The 18783-nt window shown below is 43.4% G+C and overlaps 3 protein-coding genes across 6 annotated transcripts; 1 reads left to right on the top strand and 2 right to left on the bottom strand.

Moving 5' to 3' along the window:
* Positions 1–17: 17 nt before the first annotated feature.
* dpm2 (dolichyl-phosphate mannosyltransferase subunit 2, regulatory) lies at positions 18–2454 on the bottom strand. Its single transcript, XM_056588247.1, has 4 exons — positions 2385–2454; positions 2015–2104; positions 792–894; positions 18–561 (listed from the first exon to the last, which is right to left on the bottom strand). Exons 1-4 carry the CDS (start codon positions 2385–2387, stop codon positions 506–508), a joined length of 252 nt encoding a protein of 83 aa, XP_056444222.1. The 5' UTR covers positions 2388–2454; the 3' UTR covers positions 18–505.
* A 1069-nt stretch (positions 2455–3523) lies between these two features.
* naif1 (nuclear apoptosis inducing factor 1) lies at positions 3524–6281 on the bottom strand. 2 transcript variants are annotated; one of them, XM_056588678.1, is made up of 3 exons: positions 5718–6281; positions 5480–5530; positions 3524–5262 (listed from the first exon to the last, which is right to left on the bottom strand). In XM_056588678.1, exons 1-3 carry the CDS (start codon positions 6157–6159, stop codon positions 4679–4681), a joined length of 1077 nt encoding a protein of 358 aa, XP_056444653.1. In that variant the 5' UTR covers positions 6160–6281; the 3' UTR covers positions 3524–4678. The 2 variants fall into 2 exon arrangements, with proteins under 2 accessions (XP_056444653.1, XP_056444652.1); XM_056588677.1 differs by having other exon boundaries at positions 3530–5262; positions 5480–5548; positions 5718–6275.
* Positions 6282–6868: 587 nt separating this feature from the next.
* Positions 6869–18576, top strand: slc25a25b (solute carrier family 25 member 25b). Of its 3 annotated transcripts, none has more exons than XM_056588676.1 (10): positions 6869–7785; positions 11811–11937; positions 12153–12240; positions 13000–13111; positions 13846–14004; positions 14216–14368; positions 15298–15405; positions 16432–16599; positions 17120–17270; positions 17958–18576. In XM_056588676.1, the coding sequence occupies exons 1-10, from the start codon at positions 7423–7425 to the stop codon at positions 18140–18142; spliced, it is 1614 nt and encodes a 537-aa protein (XP_056444651.1). In that variant the 5' UTR covers positions 6869–7422; the 3' UTR covers positions 18143–18576. The 3 variants fall into 3 exon arrangements, with proteins under 3 accessions (XP_056444651.1, XP_056444649.1, XP_056444650.1); XM_056588675.1 differs by adding an exon at positions 8617–10537 and having other exon boundaries at positions 7702–7785; positions 17120–18036; XM_056588674.1 differs by having other exon boundaries at positions 17120–18036.
* The last annotated feature ends 207 nt before the right edge of the window (positions 18577–18783 follow it).

Raw genomic sequence — 18783 nt, 5'->3', positions numbered from 1 at the left:
TACGGTTAGGAAAACGAAAAAAACAATTTGATATAAATCTCTTTACCCCTGGGCCTTTTCAAATGTCCTAACCTGTTGTGAATTTGCCTGAATTCAGCTCAATAAATAATTCTGATATTTAGGCTGGTTATTGTGGCTTGCAATTGGAAATGACTGACTAGGTCTAGCTCACAGTCAGATACCGTTTACTATACATCTTCCATAAATATATCATCGCAACTAACCTATCATGAGTTCAAGACAACCTCCTAAGGCATCACAGAATCCCAGGTGTTGAATCAAAGGATCCCAAAACCCCAAAATTCACCCCAAATTCATATTCAACATGTGTTTGAGCACGAGTCCAACACACATGAAACATGTCCATGTAAAGCGCAGACGCTGCGGGGGTGTTCCTGAATCACAACCGGAATGAACGTGGCTATAGCAGACGAGGGTCTGACAGAGCGCTGCGGTAGACAAGGCAACTATTCCAATGTTCCGCCCAGGTTCTGCGGTTCCGCCTCTAGTCCACTTTCTTCGGCTTGCGATTCTTCAGCATGACAGCCCCGACAAAGGCCCCTTTTGACAAAACGTGGTAAGAAGTTAAAAAGAAGGACGATGCCATTCTAATGATCACACCAAAAAATATATTTTACAAACTTTCTCTTGAGGGCGTATATTTGGGAAAAAATGTAAGGTTTGCAATTGACATTGTTGGATTGATTTAAATCTTAAATCAAAGTCAACCTATCCAGAGATTACAATGTAAAGTAAGTTTGAAGTGAAATGTAAAATGTTAATGCACTTACCTATACAGAGCAGAACTACTAGAGCTGCAACGCCAGGTAGAATGACTGTGTACTCCCGGGGCAGGAAATACTGGTGCAGCACATGATCTGCATCTACAAAGGGCTGGAACCAAAGTGGTATTGTTAGAATATCATGTTTATTTAAGTCACTTGTCGTGACTCATTAATGTGCTGTGCTGTGTGCAAGTTGGCTGCCATCAAAAGGTTAAAAAAAAAGTTCCCAAGATATTGGTCCTGTTGACCACTAATTGGGCTGATGGCATTTTATGGGTAAACCAAATTAATGCATGTATGATTTAATCTTTGTAACTAAAATCATAGGAAAGTCAGGTAACACGATTTTTGTAACATTAGTTCTGGTCCTTCAAAAGAGAGGTTTTGTTCTTGCAACAGCAATTTTTTTTACTATGGCCATTCAATATCAAATCAAATGATCATGGGAAGATACAGGCAGCAATTTACCAAGCATACATTCAATGAGACAATGGATGTAGTGCAAGTTTTTTTAGAGATAAACGTTCACATCGTGAATAAAGGAAACAAAGGTGAGAGGGAGGGACCAAGATGAAGAGATGGGATTGGCCATGGATGAAGTCAGCCATGGCGTGAGAGAGACCAAGTTAATTTGCAATATGAAAAGTCACAGCTGCTCGGTGCAGACTGCTCACATTCTGAAACTAAAATATTTCTTATCTACTTTGGGCAACATGGTTAAGGGCTAGAGCTGATTATTTGTCTAACCTAATCTACTCTTAAAGCACGGTTTGCCACTACTAGCAATAGTGTTTCTCCTGCTGCCCTCAGCAGGAGAAACACTATTGCCTTCAACCAGCACTACATGTCCATAAATTCAGCACTCTTTCAGTCCTCTCTTCCTAAAGGATCTCACTGATCTAGTGGGAAAAATGAATACCTCTTCAAGTCACATAAATATATTACATATGTTTCTAGTGGACAATTCTTGGTCTGAATTGTTTCTCTTCCTATCTTTCAGACATGAGCTTCCTTTCCTATTCCTTTTTTTAACGACTCTGCTCGGCTGTCCTTTTGTGTACATTTTTGGCACTTTTCTTAAATGTTAACCTAGACATCCTATAGGGCAGATTATTAGTAACATAAATAATGTGACTTACTAACTTACTTACGATAGTTATCGATTCACGAAGCTTGTAGAATCTAAGTAAAGTGTAAGTTACGATTCTAGAAAAAGAAATGCGACCTACCAGTACAATTACCCAAATAGAGTAATATGTAAACAACAGAAGGCTGAAGCCAACTAGGCTCGCACCGACTGCTTTGTCCGTCACTGTAGCCTAAAAGACACAACAAATTCGTATCATTTGGACTGCGAATGATTTAGGGGAAAACGAAAAAATATACATGGTTGACATGCAACAAGTAAACCACTTTAACTAACGTTTCATAGAAGCTTAACCAGCTTAGCCAGACACGTTGCACTATTACGGTGATGAGTCAACCACATAACGACTCATTATGAATTCACACATCCGCCGGACAGTAAATACACATTTTGGGTACGAACAGTTATATTTTCATTGAGCAAAAGGTGATTTCATGACTTAAATGTCTTACCATTTGATAAAGCTAGTATTATTACGGATGTTATTATTTCTTCTTCTATACCTTCCTTATCATTTACAAACGCAACTACACTGCCCCCAACAGGTTGACTTAAAAATGATTACAAAGTCCAAGACCTATTCTACTACACAATATCTTTGGCTCAAAGAAACATACTCGACATCAAACTCGTACTTTCTTCCAAAATGCTCTCCTCTTCGTTATAAACAATTAGACCGTACCATCACAATATAAAGACTAAACATATGGTTGAATATTAGCATTACATGTGGCAGCCTTTGTATGCTTATTATAGTATTTTTGTGGAAAGGGACTTTTTTTCTCATCCTAATAGAAAAAAGTTTTATGATAATCTTCCCCATTGGCTGACTGTTCAAGATTTAATACATTCTTATGTTATAATTATGTTTTATAGCCATCTTATTCACATGACAATTTACAGATACATAAAAATGTGTCAATAATTGCAATTAATAATTGTAACAGTATTATTATGTCAGCTTGCCCTAATTATCTTATATGAAGATGTATACAGGCAAATTATACTTTGAAAACTGAATAAGTACCATAGATACACTAAATTATCTTTTAAAGGTGATTTTTTAACTATGTTTAATATGATCATGATAGAGGAATGTAGAATGTTGGTCTTTAGTGTCTCTCTGTTTTCACTATTCTGAGTTGCCTCTCCAACTGATACAAGGTGTTATTTCCAACAATCCTCCATTTGTTTATGCCCCTACAAGGACGAACCAACCAGGCCGTCTGGGACATAGCCAGGGTCATATACCTTATCAAGGGAGAGACTGCTTCTGTTATTGTGTTTTTCACTTTTATTAATGTTTAATACTCGCCCGAACCTTTGGTTCGGTGAGAAGAGGGGGTCGACAGCCAAGGCACACGTCTGGAGACTGCTCCTCACCCACCTACACTATAGATTATTCAACCTAAGTACCTTGCTGTACTACATCCTGGAATAAACCATATATTCTATCATCTGATCAAACCTGTCAAACTGCCTTGATTTCCACTTCAAGAATTACTACTACGACGAAAAGATGAAAGAAACAATTTATCTTTTATTTTATTTTTATTTGTTAAAAAAATAATAAATCAAATTATATTGTATGGTCAGGTTATGATTATTATATTCACGTGTTAAAAAAGCCCATCAAGGAATTGAATGAGCACACACTATTTATCATATACAAAACTAATTTTGAGTAAGCCTGCCCTATTTAAGAAAAGGCACATCCAAATCCTCAGTACATAAATCTACTTACTTTAAAAATGACCAATCATTGAGAAGCAACCTCAATGATTATCTATAAAATATAACGGATACTTTATACATTCAGTGTGATCGCTCTAAAATTCCCTCAACTCATTAATTCAATTTTTATGGATCATTTTAACATTTCAATAATCCACAATGCTAGACTTGACTTAAAAAACTAATGTTTCTATTAGAGGACAGACTTTTAATAATCTCATTTTGAATAGATCCTGCTTGCCAAGTAATTTCTCTGTAAGTTATTGTATCAGTCTTTATCAACAACATCACATATGTTTCTAAATCAAGCAAAACATATTTTGCAATTATAGATACAGGCACATGGTTTGTAGAAGCAGGTTGACGGGTAAAGGAAGTTCCTTTGATGTGATCCGACAGGACAGTGGGAACTATGATATATTGATTATGAACTTTTTAAAATTGGAGATGCGACTCTGCTTGTCACTTACAGCTTCACTTTCTTCAATAACACTGACATGAAATCAATCATAATATTATGTCTTCAATTTCTTAATTGAAATGTCCCTGTTACTTTAACTGTTTTCAGAGTAATGATTTACACAATCATTCACATCTGGGAAGGGTAATTCAAGGATAATTGTACAACACAACTTCAGAGTTATCTTATTTAAATGAACGATTCGCTCTTGAGACTTGGCATTCTATTCATCAAAGAAAGGTTTGTTATACTTGACCGTTACTGTTCTGTTTTTGATACTTCTGACACAAATCCGATGCTACAGAGAGATCTCAATATAAAAGTTATTTTGTGGGTTTTTATACAAAACAAAAGTAAAAAATAAGGTGTATGCGCTGACGGACATAACTCAGATTTTTTTTCTCATGTGTTCCAAGGGAAGGCAGTAACCTCAAACCCCCACCCAGTCTCTCTATACCTACTAACACACACACACACACACACACACACACACACACACACACACACACACACACACACACACACACACACACACACACACACACACACAGTCTACTGTGTCTCTTCTGTTGGCTCTGGTGGGACAGGGCTTTTGGGCCTTGGCTGCTCTTCAGCTCCTGAGCCCTCGGCAGCAGCAGCAGTAGCTGTTGTCGTCGTCGTTGTTGTGGTTGTTGCGCCGGTGGTTGCTGCGCCACTGGAGTGTGCCGCCTCAGTCCCACTCTGCTGCAGGAACTTCCGCAGGTCCTTGAGCGCAGGCCGGAGCATCTGCACCAGGGCCAGCAGGGCTGCCTGGGTGCCCTCCAGGGCCTGGGCCTGCCGCTCTTGGGCGTAGGCCTGGGCCTCCTGGGAGCGCCGCATCATCTGCAGCAGCTCGTTCTGGCCCTCCATGTGCTGGGCGATCTGCCGGATGTGGACGTTGGTGACCCTCTGCTCCTGCAGCAGGCGGGCCGAGTTGAGGGCGATGCGGCTCTTCAGCTCATGGGGCTTGGCCTGTCCCTGGGGGAGCGGGGGGGAGGAGGGGGACAGCATCTCCACCGGGTTCTCCACCGCCGTCACCACGGTGGGGACGGGCTCGCCCACGATGGTGGTGCAGTACTCCACCACGCCGGCCTCCTCCAGCGTGTGGTAGGTGGTCTCTGCCGTCGCACAACAACAACATCAGAAACCACAACAACTAGGTGAGGGACGTGAAGTACGGATCAACAAGACAGTGTGTGAAAAGTGTCATGTAATGGCTTCCTATGTTGGTATTAGCATTAATCATCAGTCATAAAAATATTTCCTGAACGTCACACAGTCATAACAGTGTGGGATAGTGGAGAATAAAATCCAATAAAAAAAAAACTAACTTACCCGTCAGTGATTTTGATTCATCACAAACTGTCCCTGCACCAACTGGAAGAGCTGCATAGGAAGACAAAGCTATAAAACAACTTGGATCATGATGGATTCTAATTATCTAATAAGACTCAGATGAAAGACATGCTCTAAATATACTCTAATACACTTGGCTATTCAGGCATCTACCAGTTACTCTATTATAATCTATAATTATCAATATTGCTTAAAGATGGAGTAAAAGGTTACTTACTCTCTGTTAATGTGACGGTTGCGGTACTCATTGTGACAGGTAAAGTTATTTCAGCATCCGAGTCCCCTGCTGGCAAATTTATAATAGTCGCTTCTCCCAAGAGGTTACAAATTCTCTGCTGCATAGCCGTGAGAATAACAGGAATAGGCGTGCATTCGGCCGAGGTCCCCTCAATAGCAGATCTGGCCTGGGCCACTTTTCGCCGAACTTCAGTCTTCATATCGGACCATTTCTTTTTAACCTCAGCCAACTCTCTTGGACAGGTGGTTACGGCGTTTACCTTTTTAAGAATTTCCACCCATGCGTTATTCTTTGCAATGTGGGTGACTCCAGCATTGAAATGGTTAACGAGTGTATGCTTTTGTTTCTCTATTTCCTCTACAATAATCTCTACCTCCCGCTCCGAAAAATTCATTTTTCTCTTTTTCGCAAGCGATGCCATAATTAAACAAATTCGATATTTTGGAAAGATAATTGTGCGTATTGTACGCAAAAATAGTAGGATTTACTCAATTGATGTGCGCAACGTAATGGCTTCCAGAATCGGCTTCTTCTTCCTACTAGCCGTATAGCCTACGTTAACTGTGCTTTTTGGCCCGCCTCCTGATATGCCATTGGTGGAACGGCCGGTACTTGCTACATGTTTTCTACTCTGATTGGCTGTAGCAAATGGCTGTCATCGGCACACCAAGCAAACTATGGAAACGCAGACGCCCGCCAACTTCCCCCACACGGTTTAGGGTATCCAAAGTAGTCTAGGCATAATATGTATGGTATTAGGCCCATGTGTATGGCTGTAATGTATGAAGTTACGAAAGGGCACTCATTGTTTACTTATATTAAAGCAGGCTCTATCGTCATGTACCATATCTGTAGTGATTTCTTAGAAAAATAAAAACGGTGTTACTTGGTAGTATTCAACTCTATTCTGCTATGCTGTTTACTTATTTATTTGTAATTATTTGTCAAAGGAAATTTGAATACATAATACTTTTGAGAAAACCTATCAAACAGCACGTATACGTTTAAGGATTAAGAATTATATATCTATATATCTATAGATATATATCCTCAGTATCCTAGTCCAGCCTGAATCTTCCAGTTATCGCGATGTACCACGAGATCTGCGACCACGACACCGGCGTCCGACGTAACGTGGGTTAGTGAATGGAAAGTCAAAGTGTGTATGTAGGGGTTGGATGATGTGTCTCTGACTAACCGGCACGGAATCTTTGACACTAACAGTGGTAATTCAACAGCAGCTGCCATTGTATTGTTTATCCGCGGTCTTTGAGTGAGTTTTTACTTTCGACACGGGACGATGGTTAATCCCTTATTTATCGCATTAGAAACGTTAGGGGTACATTACCTGTTCGGCTAGCTAGTCGTCCGCGTTACGGAGGAGGCTTGATGCCACGTTTTCATCTGGATATTAGTACCTACGTTAAGGTATAAACCGAGACAAACGTTTCAACTCAGAAACGACGTGGTTTTACACGTCGAACTATTAGTTCATGCGTTGTGGAAGCGGCAGCTGACCATTCAACAGTAGCTCCGTCCGCCTATATACCCTATCACACGTCGACGCGCTTCGTGTTACCGGCTCATTCAAATTAAAGCATGTAGAGACTTCTTAAATCATTCAATATCTTGGATTCGATCCCCAGTTGTGTGTCTTAAGAAGGGAAAGTATTTAATCCCAATAATGCACCAGAAAGGCTCTTTAATTTCTCCACTGTTGAACGGGGTCTTCTGCCAGTGCGATTCCTCCGAGTCTCACCGAGGAGCCAAACCGGGCGGGGGAGACAGGCATGCCGAGGAACATGATTGCACTTCCCCAACAAACCACCTACCGCCCGGCCAGTCTTTTGTGTCTGCTGATGACACTGAACAATTCCACTCGTTGCTCCCACATCCATGTGAGCTGTGCGGCGGGCCCGAGCAGGACCACAGGTTAAAGGTGCTGTTCCAAATCCTGGACGTCAACGGAGACGGTGGAATATGTGTCAACGACCTGTCAATCGGCTTGAAGAAGCTGGGAGTGCATCGCACGGAGCATGAACTCATGGTACGTGTGTCGGTATAATCGGCTACATCCATCATCATGTATGTGAAACTCAAATGTATCGCCTGTGTGGAGGGTATTTTAAATTGTTACTTTTGCAACACACAATTCTGTATTTTCTTCTGGTTGACAAGTTGGCATATTTTACGATTTACAATGTTTTAACATGCACTGCATATACTTTTGAAAGTAATGTATTTACTTTCAATGTATATGCAGTGCTTGTTAAAACCTTGCTTATTGTTTGCATATGTAAATTCAGGGTTCCAGATTTCTGTGTTAGACCAATAGGGGATGGATGGGAGCAGTAACCGTTGCTAAATGTACTATTTAGATATTAGGTTATAGAAGGTTAGGTTTAAGACTGAAACTGGTAAGCGAAATATATATATTGTGTTAATCATGTGTTATGGAGTGGACTAGGCGTTGCTGTCATGTTAAATATGCTACATTTGGTGTATACAGTAAGAAAGTAGTAAAGATCAATTTATTCGTTTTAAATATATATTATTTCACTGAACACTGCAGTAACCGTAAATATCCATTGCAAAAACAGTCCCATCCAACAACATTGTTGGGGGGCCTTGTTTACTTCTTAATGTGAATACTCCTTTACTTATTAAAACCTGAAGAAACCTGATCACATCTCTCCCTCAACGTCCTGCTGTATTTCGACATAGGCGTAGCAAGATGAGCCCTGCATGCCATTTCACTCTGTCTTAGAGTTTAGGTACGGGAGCAGCGTTGGTAGGGTCAACGAGGTAAGAGTCTGGGAGGTGCTCCACAACATTGTGCCCACCGGCATATGTGCATCCTCCATCTTTGCCCTTCCAGGGGGATCACCTGCTCGTGGAGAGGCATGTTCTGCGGCTAGACGTTACTCACGCTGCCCCGCGGGGAGAAGCGGAGGAACGTGCACGGCTCAAAGACGCAGAGCTTGCGGACAGATAAATGGCAGGTCTGCAATATATCACTTCACATCACATGACATCACTGTTGACCTGTGTTGGCCAAAGGGCTACCACATACCACGTTCCTTGTACCCTGTGTGGGGCAAAGGGGGAACGATGTTTCTCAGTAGCACATTGAAATGGGCCGATTTTGAGCCCACAACCTCCAATGTTGAAGCCAAGTAAAGGTTGAGGTGATGTTTTAGGATGTGTTGTATGGTAATAAGATAGGCAATGGGATAAATACTAACATGTCATCCTTCTGTCTCCGATTATAAAATAAAAATGGCTTGGCTGTAAGACAAAGCCAGCAATGGATTTCAAATCAGTTTGCACACCGTTAACTTGTGTATTTTACTGGTTAACTGAAAAAGATATAAAGGAGTGTCAGCCTGTATGAATCAGACAGACAGACAGACGGAGAGGCAGACAGACTCACTAGTCCATTTTCAAGGATTAACTTATCCGCATGTCGTCATTCTGAACAAATCCCCACAGGGGTGATTATCGTAATGGCTTTCTTTTCTTGGTACATTGGCTTATTAGTTTATCTCGCTTTCTCTTTCAAAAATGTCTATCCTTGGGTGCCTCTCCTGGCTGGAACTATATGTTTCACCCCAAGGCATTTCTAATAGAAAATACATGCACCTCCTTAACAGAGGACAATTGGAGGTAATGCGTTGCAGGGGGGGGGCTTAGCTGTCTGCTGAGTCACACTGTCTGCTTAGAAGTCACAGACTACCAACAATTAGATTTATTTGTACTAAGCAATGGAGCTTAAAATGATTGTGATATCATAATTAGGAAGTAGGCGTCGGCAAATTGTGTTTGTTAAACGGTGTTACCCGATGGATGCTCAATACTCTGGGCCATCGTGAAGGATGATGATGGAGAGAATAGCACGGAGGGGGAGGGTAGGAGGAGGAGGAGGAGCGAATCAGACGTCATTCAGCAGATTGGATGCTGTGGAACAGGAATGACGGAAGGGAATCCCTGTGCATCGCCCCCCACCCCACACACACGCACAGTACCTACAGAATGACGTGAAGATTAATCATGCACAGCTATCTTTGCTCCCATTGGCTGGGGTGAGTTGAATCCGGGATCTACATCCTGACCTGCCAGTATGGGCGGTTGTGATTGGTCGAAGCAAGGCTGCAGTGAGGATGCAGTTTTCCCTGGGCTATTTTTTGCTGCATTACTCCGGCATGTGATAGACCCATTCTGCTGTCTGATTCCAGAATTACAGTATATGATCCTTATTTATTATTATTATGGAGATGCATTCTAGGTTTGCATTTGCGTAACTCTCAATTAAAGTCACTCTGGAATACTTGCCTGCTCAGACCGTCAGGGACATCTGTGGTCCCTCTTCAGTGTGAGACAGGACAAGAGAGGCTGAGGAGCTGACTCTCTCTCCTGAGACAGACGCTCAGGGAGAAGTGGCATTGTTTCTGGCGTCTCTCTCTCTCTCGGTTGTCCTCGGCTGACTGTTTATTCACAGTGCTTTCTGAGTTCATAACGACGGGCCAGTTATTGCTAACGCTACGGTGGGCTGTGGTCTGGAGATGCTGCAGGGCATCATGGACTTTCTGTGGCGGAGATTCTTTGGTAGGACAGACTGTGACACTGATGGAAGTGAGCTCCCTGAAGACGGAAAGGCTGAGGCCACTGGAAACCACAGGCAGGAAACTGGTAGTCCCCAAGAGGAAACCACAGACTCTTTAAGTAATGAAGAGGCGAAGGTTCCTTCAAAGAGGGCCACAGTTTTAATTATGGTGGCCGCCCCTTTGGACTTCAAACAGGTAGGATTTTATTGGTGAACCAGTTTTGATGTTTGTCAGGTATTATGGCCATGTTATCATGGGACCAAAGATAAAAGATAGTGTTTTAAAGTACTAATTTGTCATTAGTATTTGCTTTACTTATGTAATGGCCATATATACATTCTTCCGAAGCATGGAATGCTGTAGTGGTAAAAAGGGTGACAAATATGCTAACAACATCGACGTGCATGCATGAAAACATATTAGTAAGTTTGCGAGTTTGCTTTATCGCTCCATTCAGTCACACCCATCCTCATGATGAACGTTACTTCTGTAAAGCTCTTGTGCTCTGTTCATCTGGTTAAACATTTGTCAGAATCTGTCATTGCTGCAACTGGGGTATGTGGTTGACTATCATGTGGCATCTCAAAGTCTTTTCTTTTTGTCATCAACACTCCTTCTTTGTCATCAACACTCCCTCACAACCTCGATATTTCATTTGGCGGTCTAGCTGAATCCTCCTTGACCTCTATGCTCTGTTGTTCCAGGTCTGGAGATAATTCTACAAGTGACGCCATCTCCGTTTCCAGAGATAACTCAAAAGCCTATGCACTTTGCATTTGCCTTTTTAGAAAAGGTTTTGCCTGCCTATATTGGCCGAACGTGGGCTATCAGTCTGTCTGATGTATGCTACAATGCACGCCGAGTGGATGGCTGAGTCAACAAAACACAGATGGTGGAACCGTCCGCCAATCGGCTTCATGTGTTTACAGCGCTTTTTCTTTCTTTCTGGGGAACATTTGACACAATCCCTCACTTCTGTTTAGACTTTCTTGTCTCGCTCAAATTTCCCTAAACAGGCAACATTATCCCCCATAATATTATCTTTACAAACAAGCGCAAAACGACAAAAACATGATTGGGCTTTGGACCCAAAGCCTCTGCCGTTAAGGACGTTGAGCGTTCTGTGAAATATATTTTCACACAGGACGATTACCCAGTAACACAACACGTGATGGTTTGCACCCAAAATATTTGGTAATCAGGGATCTTAAACAAGGAAGTGCTGAGGGATCATAAGGAGGTGCTGCTGTTGTTTGTTACTTGTAACTCCATTTTATAGTCTAGTTATACATTAGTTTTACCTTTCTTTTCTCCAACACAGTTGGAATATAAAAGGTTAGGCTGGATTTTCCGTGTTTATTCTTAGGTCAGTATGAGACTCCACCAGGGTGAAAATGTATGGGTGTCAAACGCCATCTCCTCTGCAGTTTAAATGTATCCCAGTTGAAATTTTTTACTTTCTTTTCAGAAAATAGTGAAAGCAGGAGATAAGGACCTGGACGGACAGTTGGACTTTGGGGAGTTTGTGCACTATCTCAGGGACCATGAGAAGAAGCTCAGATTGGTTTTCAAAAGCCTCGACAAGAAGAATGATGGTAAACCAAATCGCTCTCATCTAAATTATATAATCCAACTTCTTCAGTTGGTTGCAATCTGCAACCTCACCACTAGATGCCACTAAATCCTACACACTGCACCTTTAACTATTTAATTCCACTCCATACTGTTTTGCTGACCCTCTGCATGTGCAGGGAAATATGCCCCGTGGGCCATAAATAGATGATATTCTACAATAATGTTTTTGTCACAGGTCGCATCGACTCACAGGAGATCATGCAGTCCCTTCGTGACCTTGGAGTGAACATCTCGGAGCAACAGGCAGAGAAGATCCTCAAAAGGTGGAGCTGCTGCCCGTTCCGTTCACAACACCCCCTTAACTAACAACGCCTACTTTGAATGAAACAACCAACTTAATCTCCTGATCTCAAAAGACCTGGGAACCATGTCTTAATCCATTGGTTCACACCTGCGAGTTTACAGATCATGTAGCCCGCTGAACAGTGGTAACACCTGTGTTCAACAGACCATGTGGACTGTGGGGTTTACAGATTGTTTAACGCGGAGCATCTGTCACTATGTCTGTTGTTTGTGTGGTGTACCTTACTTTCAGTCTTCTCAAACTCAAACTGTCTGTCTGTGTATGTCTTATCTCTTCGTTCTTCTCCCTTCTCTTCTTGTCACCGGTGTCAGAATAAGGAAGGGTCATGTCTGTGCTCCTATCATGTAGTAAGTAGTGGTCTCCATAGTCTGCCTGATCTCGCCTGACTCAAACGCCATCCATTTATCTGCGATCGAATAGAACGCATCATCATTTTTTTTCTTTTTGACTCGATAATCCGACATGTTGAGAGGAGTCGTGTTTGATTTCTTTCCGGGCGAATTGGCGTTACTAATGCGTTAACGCCACTCAAAAGCACAGACGTCTTAATTCATTCAGTTGCACAAGTGCATGGATCTATAAGCACGATGGGATTTTGTCTGAGTTCAGTTTGAACCCGGGGTTGAACGAGGCAACTCTGCATTACCAAAAAAGACAAAACTTGGACGGCACTCTTTCTGTCTTTCTTCTTTTTAATTTAAATGTTTCCCTCCTGTAGCATGGATAAGAACGGTACGATGACCATCGACTGGAACGAGTGGCGGGACTACCACCTCCTACACCCCGCAGACAACATCCCTGAGATCATCCTCTACTGGAAGCACTCCACGGTACGCTCAGGGGTTATGGCTGAACCTCCATGACGCGCTCTGTCAAGTCAATGGCCGCTTTTAAATCATTGATTTGTTCGTCGATTCTGTCAAGAAAAACATTTCCCATTATTTATGGAATTTTATGCCCTGCCTTTATCTGGAAGGAATGAATTGCCTTCTGTGTAATTATTTAGGTCAAAATGACTAATATTTGTAATACTATAACTCTTTTGACTTGTTTCCTTGTTTCACAACCTACTTCCAGTTCCATGTTAGGCTATGGGTTTTTCCGGCCACATCCACTCCCAACTTATACATTAACCAGCATTTACTGGTTACACAAGACTTGAGAGATTGCAGTCTATATTCAGGTCCTCCGTCTGTTTGCGTGGTGGTGCACTGCCAAGACTGCTCCTTAATTTCACATCTTGGACCATTTGGGTTTTCCATATCTCTACCCAAATCATTGCAAATTCCGAGACTTGATGAACTAATTGATGTCAACCTCATAATCTATTGCTGTGTGGAAATATACAACATGCACATTCCTCACAAATGCAGGAATGTGGGTGATATTTTGAGAATAAGGTCATTTTTGCCACCGCCATTATAAATAGGTTGATACTAGTGCTTCAGATACAGTTCTCCCAGGATAGGGATGATGTAACACTTGACTTTGAAAACGAACACCACCATATTAAAATCTCAAATAACTGAATTCATGAAATTATGTCGAAATGTTTTCTTGACAGATTTTCGATGTTGGGGAGAGTTTGTTGGTACCTGACGAGTTCACTGCGGAGGAGAAGCAAACGGGAATGTGGTGGCGCCACCTAGTGGCCGGGGGTGGAGCAGGCGCAGTCTCCAGGACCTGTACTGCCCCACTTGATCGTCTCAAAGTACTCATGCAGGTGAGGTCCTCTTTAAAAGAAATACTGACTCAAGTAGTTGATTAAACATATCTTTGAGTTCATGGTTGCTTGAAAATAAAAAAAAGATATTTCTGAGTAATTCTGGGCCTGTTGTTAACCAAACTATAACAGAGTGAATATAGATCTGGGTTGTACAAAAACCTACAACAAAAGACAAAAAGGTTAACATTATTGACCCCCTCCCCCCCAGGTGCACTCCTCCAAAAGCAACAGCATGCGCATCGCGGGGGGCTTCACCAACATGGTCCGGGAGGGCGGGGTCCGGTCTCTCTGGCGAGGGAACGGCATCAACGTCATCAAGATCGTTCCAGAGACCGCCATCAAGTTCATGGCTTATGAGCAGGTGAGCGCAGGGCAGAGCCAACCATCACTCTCTCTTCCCCCCCGGCGATCCCATGATGCGTTCTTCTCCCAGTGTGCAAAGTATTTATTTTGAGTCGAAAGTAGCGAGCAAAGCGATAGTCAGGCTACAGTAACGCTCTGTGGGCCGTGCTCCGCTGACCAGCGTGTGATTCTACTCGTTTTTGTGTTGCACTTCACACATGAAGCGGGGAGGCATGTAGCTCAGGAGGTAGAGCGGGTAGGCTGGTGACCGGAAGGTTGCTAGTTCAATCCCCGGCTCCTCCTAGGGTGGAGTGTCGAGGTTTCCCTGAGCAAGGCACCTGACCCTACCCGCTCCGAGCTGGCTGTCGCCTTGTGTGGCTGACACCGGCATCGGTGTGTGTGTGTGTGTGTGTGTCCATGATTTGTGAATGTCAGGCAACATTGTAAAGCGCTTTGGGGGGCCTCTGGTTACAAAAAGGCGCTATCTAAATGCAGTAGAAATTCGTGCTTTCTCTGCTTTGCAACAAATTGTTTAAATAAAAAGAATAGGGCAAATTTTCCTAGTAATAAAATATAGAAACACACATTGTTGTTGCATTGCCCTAGATTCTGCATTGCTCAGTAAAATAATGAACACTAAAGTGTGAGAGACGAGGAGTTTGGTGAAATGATTAGAAGGCTTCCCATGCGCCCAGAATTTTCTGCCAAGGGTCTCACTAGAAGACATCACTGGAACAGACCTCATTGGTCCACTGAGTGAAGCTCAATAGACCCAGACGGCCCTTGAATGGCTTCTCTTGTTTGTACTTTCATTCAGTAGTCCCTTGTTTGTACATTTCATTCTATTTTCAATAATTTATGCTGCAAGGATTGCCTGTATTGTGGTGGTCTGATTGCCGGCGGGCTCACAAAGTGGGCACAATTCTTAGAATATCTGTTTTTCTCCAGATCAAGCGTTTGATCGGGAGTAACCAGGAGACGTTGGGCATCGCTGAGAGGCTGGTGGCTGGGTCTCTGGCTGGAGCCATCTCTCAGAGCACCATCTACCCCATGGAGGTAAGGACCTAGCTCGGCCCTGCTTGAAACAGATAGCATGCCTGGGAGACTTGGTAATCACTAACAATTATATTTATTTTTAAGTAAATCTTAAGTAGTCCCCAGTTTTAGCATTGGAAGTACCGTCACAGTAAATATGTGATCTGAGGCCGTAAAAAAGCTAAATGGATTTAGATAAAAACAACGCATTGGCTCTGTTTGCAAAAGCGTTCTAATCGCGATCTAATCGAGATCTGAAACTGCTTAGAGATTGCGATGCAAAGAGAATGTTTTTTTTTTGTCTAAACAGGTGGGATCGGTTGTACCAGGGATGTAGACAACCGATGTCAAAACCACCTCCAGAGGTGATGTAAGCAACATTTAATCTAGATTGACGAGAGATGGGCTTTAGTCTAGACTGACTCTCTCGTGGAAGCATTTTCAAGTCGAATGCTGAGCTCACCTGATGTAAAGCAAGGGGGCCTCGTATGCAAATCTATCAGAAACATCTTTAACGAGTCGTAGAACTTGCATTTCTTTTATCAAACACTGTCGCTACATCAACGCCCATTTTCGTAGTGCGTTAAAAACATTGGATGTTGTACGAATTGCAAACCGGTAGAGCTAGCCGGGGTGTGTGCGCATATCAATCTGGAACAGTAAACTACCATCCACCGTTTAACTATTTTATACATTATACAAAAATTTCGCATAAACGGCCACCAACGCTTGGTTTCAACCGAAAAAAATAGATTTTTGGGTGCATTAAGCCTTTTAATTTCTCATAAGTTAAATCTGTGAATTACGAGGTTTGGGTTGAGGGTTCGTGTCTTTCTCGATGATGGACGGATTCATGGACTTTAACACTTGGCCTGTACACACACCTGGCTGATCCCTGGATGTAGCTATAAGTCTCGTTGTTTCTGACTAATATAGCTGGATCTCTGGGGGACCTATCCTAGATGGACGACTGTCCAAGGCATTCTGACACAGGAGCCATATGAGCCACGGGTTCTGTCTGAAGTGTGTTCCTTCCTCTGCTCTCAGGTGCTGAAGACCCGGCTGGCTCTGAGGAAGACGGGGCAGTACCAGGGCATAGGGGACTGTGCCAAGCGCATCTTCCGCAACGAAGGCATGAGTGCGTTCTACAAGGGCTACGTCCCCAACATGCTGGGCATCATCCCCTACGCCGGCATCGACCTGGCGGTCTATGAGGTGTGTGTCTCCCTAGGTCATGTCTGCTTTGAGTACTAATGATTGAGAACTAGTAACCTGTGTTTGAAAGAAGAATCAAAAGCATTTCCGACTGCGTTATCTGCCTGAGCGTTAAATCACCAAAGGACGGACATGACAGCAGGGAGCACAACCCCATTTAACTTTATTATTTTTCCTACATATCTTTTTCTGGACTTTTTGCAAGCCTTTATGGTCAGGGGAGAAGAAACTGAAAGAGAGAGGGAATGACCTGTAGCACAGGACCCCATGTCAGAATCCAAACTGCATCCCTAGGGGTGAATTGTCCGTATTGATGCCTTTTCAAGTCTTTAAAGGAGGGTCCTGCCAGGTGGTGCGTAGGTTTTACGAAACGTTTTTACTCCAAGTTTTACTACATTCACAAAACGCCAATAGTGCAATGGCCTGGCATTAGTGGTGTGTGCCACGGAGCCGCCCAGACTCTCCAGTAGTTCACTCTCGACCGCTGCCTCTCCCCCCGTCACTCCCCCCCCCCCCCCAGACCCTGAAGAACTGGTGGCTGCAGAACTACGCCACGGACAGCGCCGACCCCGGGGTGTTTGTGCTGCTGGCGTGCTGCACCACCTCCAGCACCTGCGGGCAGCTGGCCAGCTACCCGCTGGCCCTGGTCCGGACCCGCATGCAGGCCCAAGGTCAGCCTCGTCCCTCACCCCTCCTCCCCGCACTGGGGGAGGCTGCGTCTTCCATATCCTCAGCCGATATCTATTCTAATTTGCATAGCCCTTATTCAGCATTACAGTCTCATGACACCCTTATGACCCAAGCCCCCAAAAGGGCAAGAACAAACTCCCTTAATCAGCAAGGAAAGGAGGTCTTTCTTGTCCTTTTGGGGGCTTGGGTAAGGGGGGTGTCTGTTATATCAACGTGGTCCACTTTGGTTTGCTCCCCCATTCTGCTCAGTGTGTCTGCACGATGCATTTTCCCGTTTTATGATAATTTGGGATTTTAAGTTGATTGAACATTCGTGACAAGAGTGCCTCTTTAAATCTGGGTACTCATTTATCGCCAGAAATCAATAAACAGGCTCATTCGCACAAATATTTGAATAATCCTCTATTTGTTGAGTCCAATGTCAATGAATGCAGTAGTAGTATGTAGTGCATCATGGGATATAGTGCGGCAGTAGTCCGGCGTCAATGGAACACGTATTTCACGGCGCATTATTGGTATACACGAGTGCACATTGAACCAGACTACAAAAAAACATAAAAGCTGCACCATTTAGGGCCCCGAGGGAGCCAGCTCCAACACAGCCACACTGTTTGAACCAGGCTTGCCGAGCCCCACTCGTGTGGTCACGGTTCCCCTCCTCCCCACAGCTACCATGGCAGGAGGCCCTCAGATGACCATGTGCGGCCTGTTCAGACACATCCTGAGGACGGAGGGCCCCCTGGGACTCTACCGGGGCCTGGCCCCCAACTTCATGAAGGTCATCCCTGCAGTGAGCATCAGCTACGTGGTCTACGAACACCTCAAGATCTACCTGGGCGTCCGGTCCCGGTGAGGAGGAGGAGGGGGGGGAGGAAGAAGAGGAGGGAGGTCGGGGGCTCAGAAAGGAGCCGAATGTCTCGGGATTAAAAGGTTTCTGTTTTAGCCGAACATTGAAGGTTGGTTATAGACTGGAGGGAACAAAGAAGAGGGAACATTTCAAGAGGCAACTCGAGTAGTAGTGGGAGCAGTAGTGAGTATGGTGAAGTGAAAGAGTGCAACGCGTTGCACTAAGGAGCCCAGGGTAAAGTCTTCACTGGGGATGGAGCTGGTCAGACGCTCTCCCCTTGTCCTTAAAAAGAATGTCATTGTTATAATTTATCTTCATTATTTATTCATTGCTAATTATTACAAACCAGTAGTGCTTTAAAATCTTATTTTAGGTTAACTCTGGAGTCGGTGACTATTGATGGTAAACCACTAATATGTTGTTTGGGATCAACAGTGTTATTGTTGTTGTTTTTTCGGGGGGGGGGGGGGGGGGGGGGGGCGGTTTGTTTTCAGATGGCTGAAATCTTATGTTGGAAATCAATGAAATTAGTAACTTAAGGAAATTAGTCTCTTAGTGCTTAGTTCGAGAGAGTAATTTACATACTCTGAATCCTGTTTAGGCTTAACTCAATTAACTACAAGTACTTAGTTGTGTTCAATATTTCA

This window comes from Gadus chalcogrammus, chromosome 4 (assembly GCF_026213295.1).
Source record: "Gadus chalcogrammus isolate NIFS_2021 chromosome 4, NIFS_Gcha_1.0, whole genome shotgun sequence".
Taxonomy (NCBI): Eukaryota; Metazoa; Chordata; class Actinopteri; order Gadiformes; family Gadidae; genus Gadus; species Gadus chalcogrammus.
This window is presented reverse-complemented; position numbering and strand designations above follow the sequence as displayed.

Bases quoted from the DNA above. Each gene is read 5' to 3' on its own strand.
- slc25a25b (XM_056588674.1), top strand. From the start codon at position 7,423: ATGCACCAGAAAGGCTCTTTAATTTCTCCACTGTTGAACGGGGTCTTC. The intron at 13,112-13,845 runs GTACGCTCAGGG...TTTTCTTGACAG, and splicing joins TCTACTGGAAGCACTCCACG to ATTTTCGATGTTGGGGAGAG. The intron at 14,005-14,215 runs GTGAGGTCCTCT...CCTCCCCCCCAG, and splicing joins GTCTCAAAGTACTCATGCAG to GTGCACTCCTCCAAAAGCAA.
- naif1 (XM_056588677.1), bottom strand. From the start codon at position 6,159: ATGGCATCGCTTGCGAAAAAGAGAAAAATGAATTTTTCGGAGCGGGAG. The intron at 5,549-5,717 runs GTAAGTAACCTT...GTTGTTTTATAG, and splicing joins AACCGTCACATTAACAGAGA to CTTTGTCTTCCTATGCAGCT. The intron at 5,263-5,479 runs GTAAGTTAGTTT...GTGCGACGGCAG, and splicing joins TGAATCAAAATCACTGACGG to AGACCACCTACCACACGCTG.
- dpm2 (XM_056588247.1), bottom strand. The intron at 895-2,014 runs GTAGGTCGCATT...CTTTGGTTCCAG, and splicing joins CTATTTGGGTAATTGTACTG to CCCTTTGTAGATGCAGATCA. The intron at 562-791 runs GTAAGTGCATTA...TTTTGTCAAAAG, and splicing joins AGTAGTTCTGCTCTGTATAG to GGGCCTTTGTCGGGGCTGTC.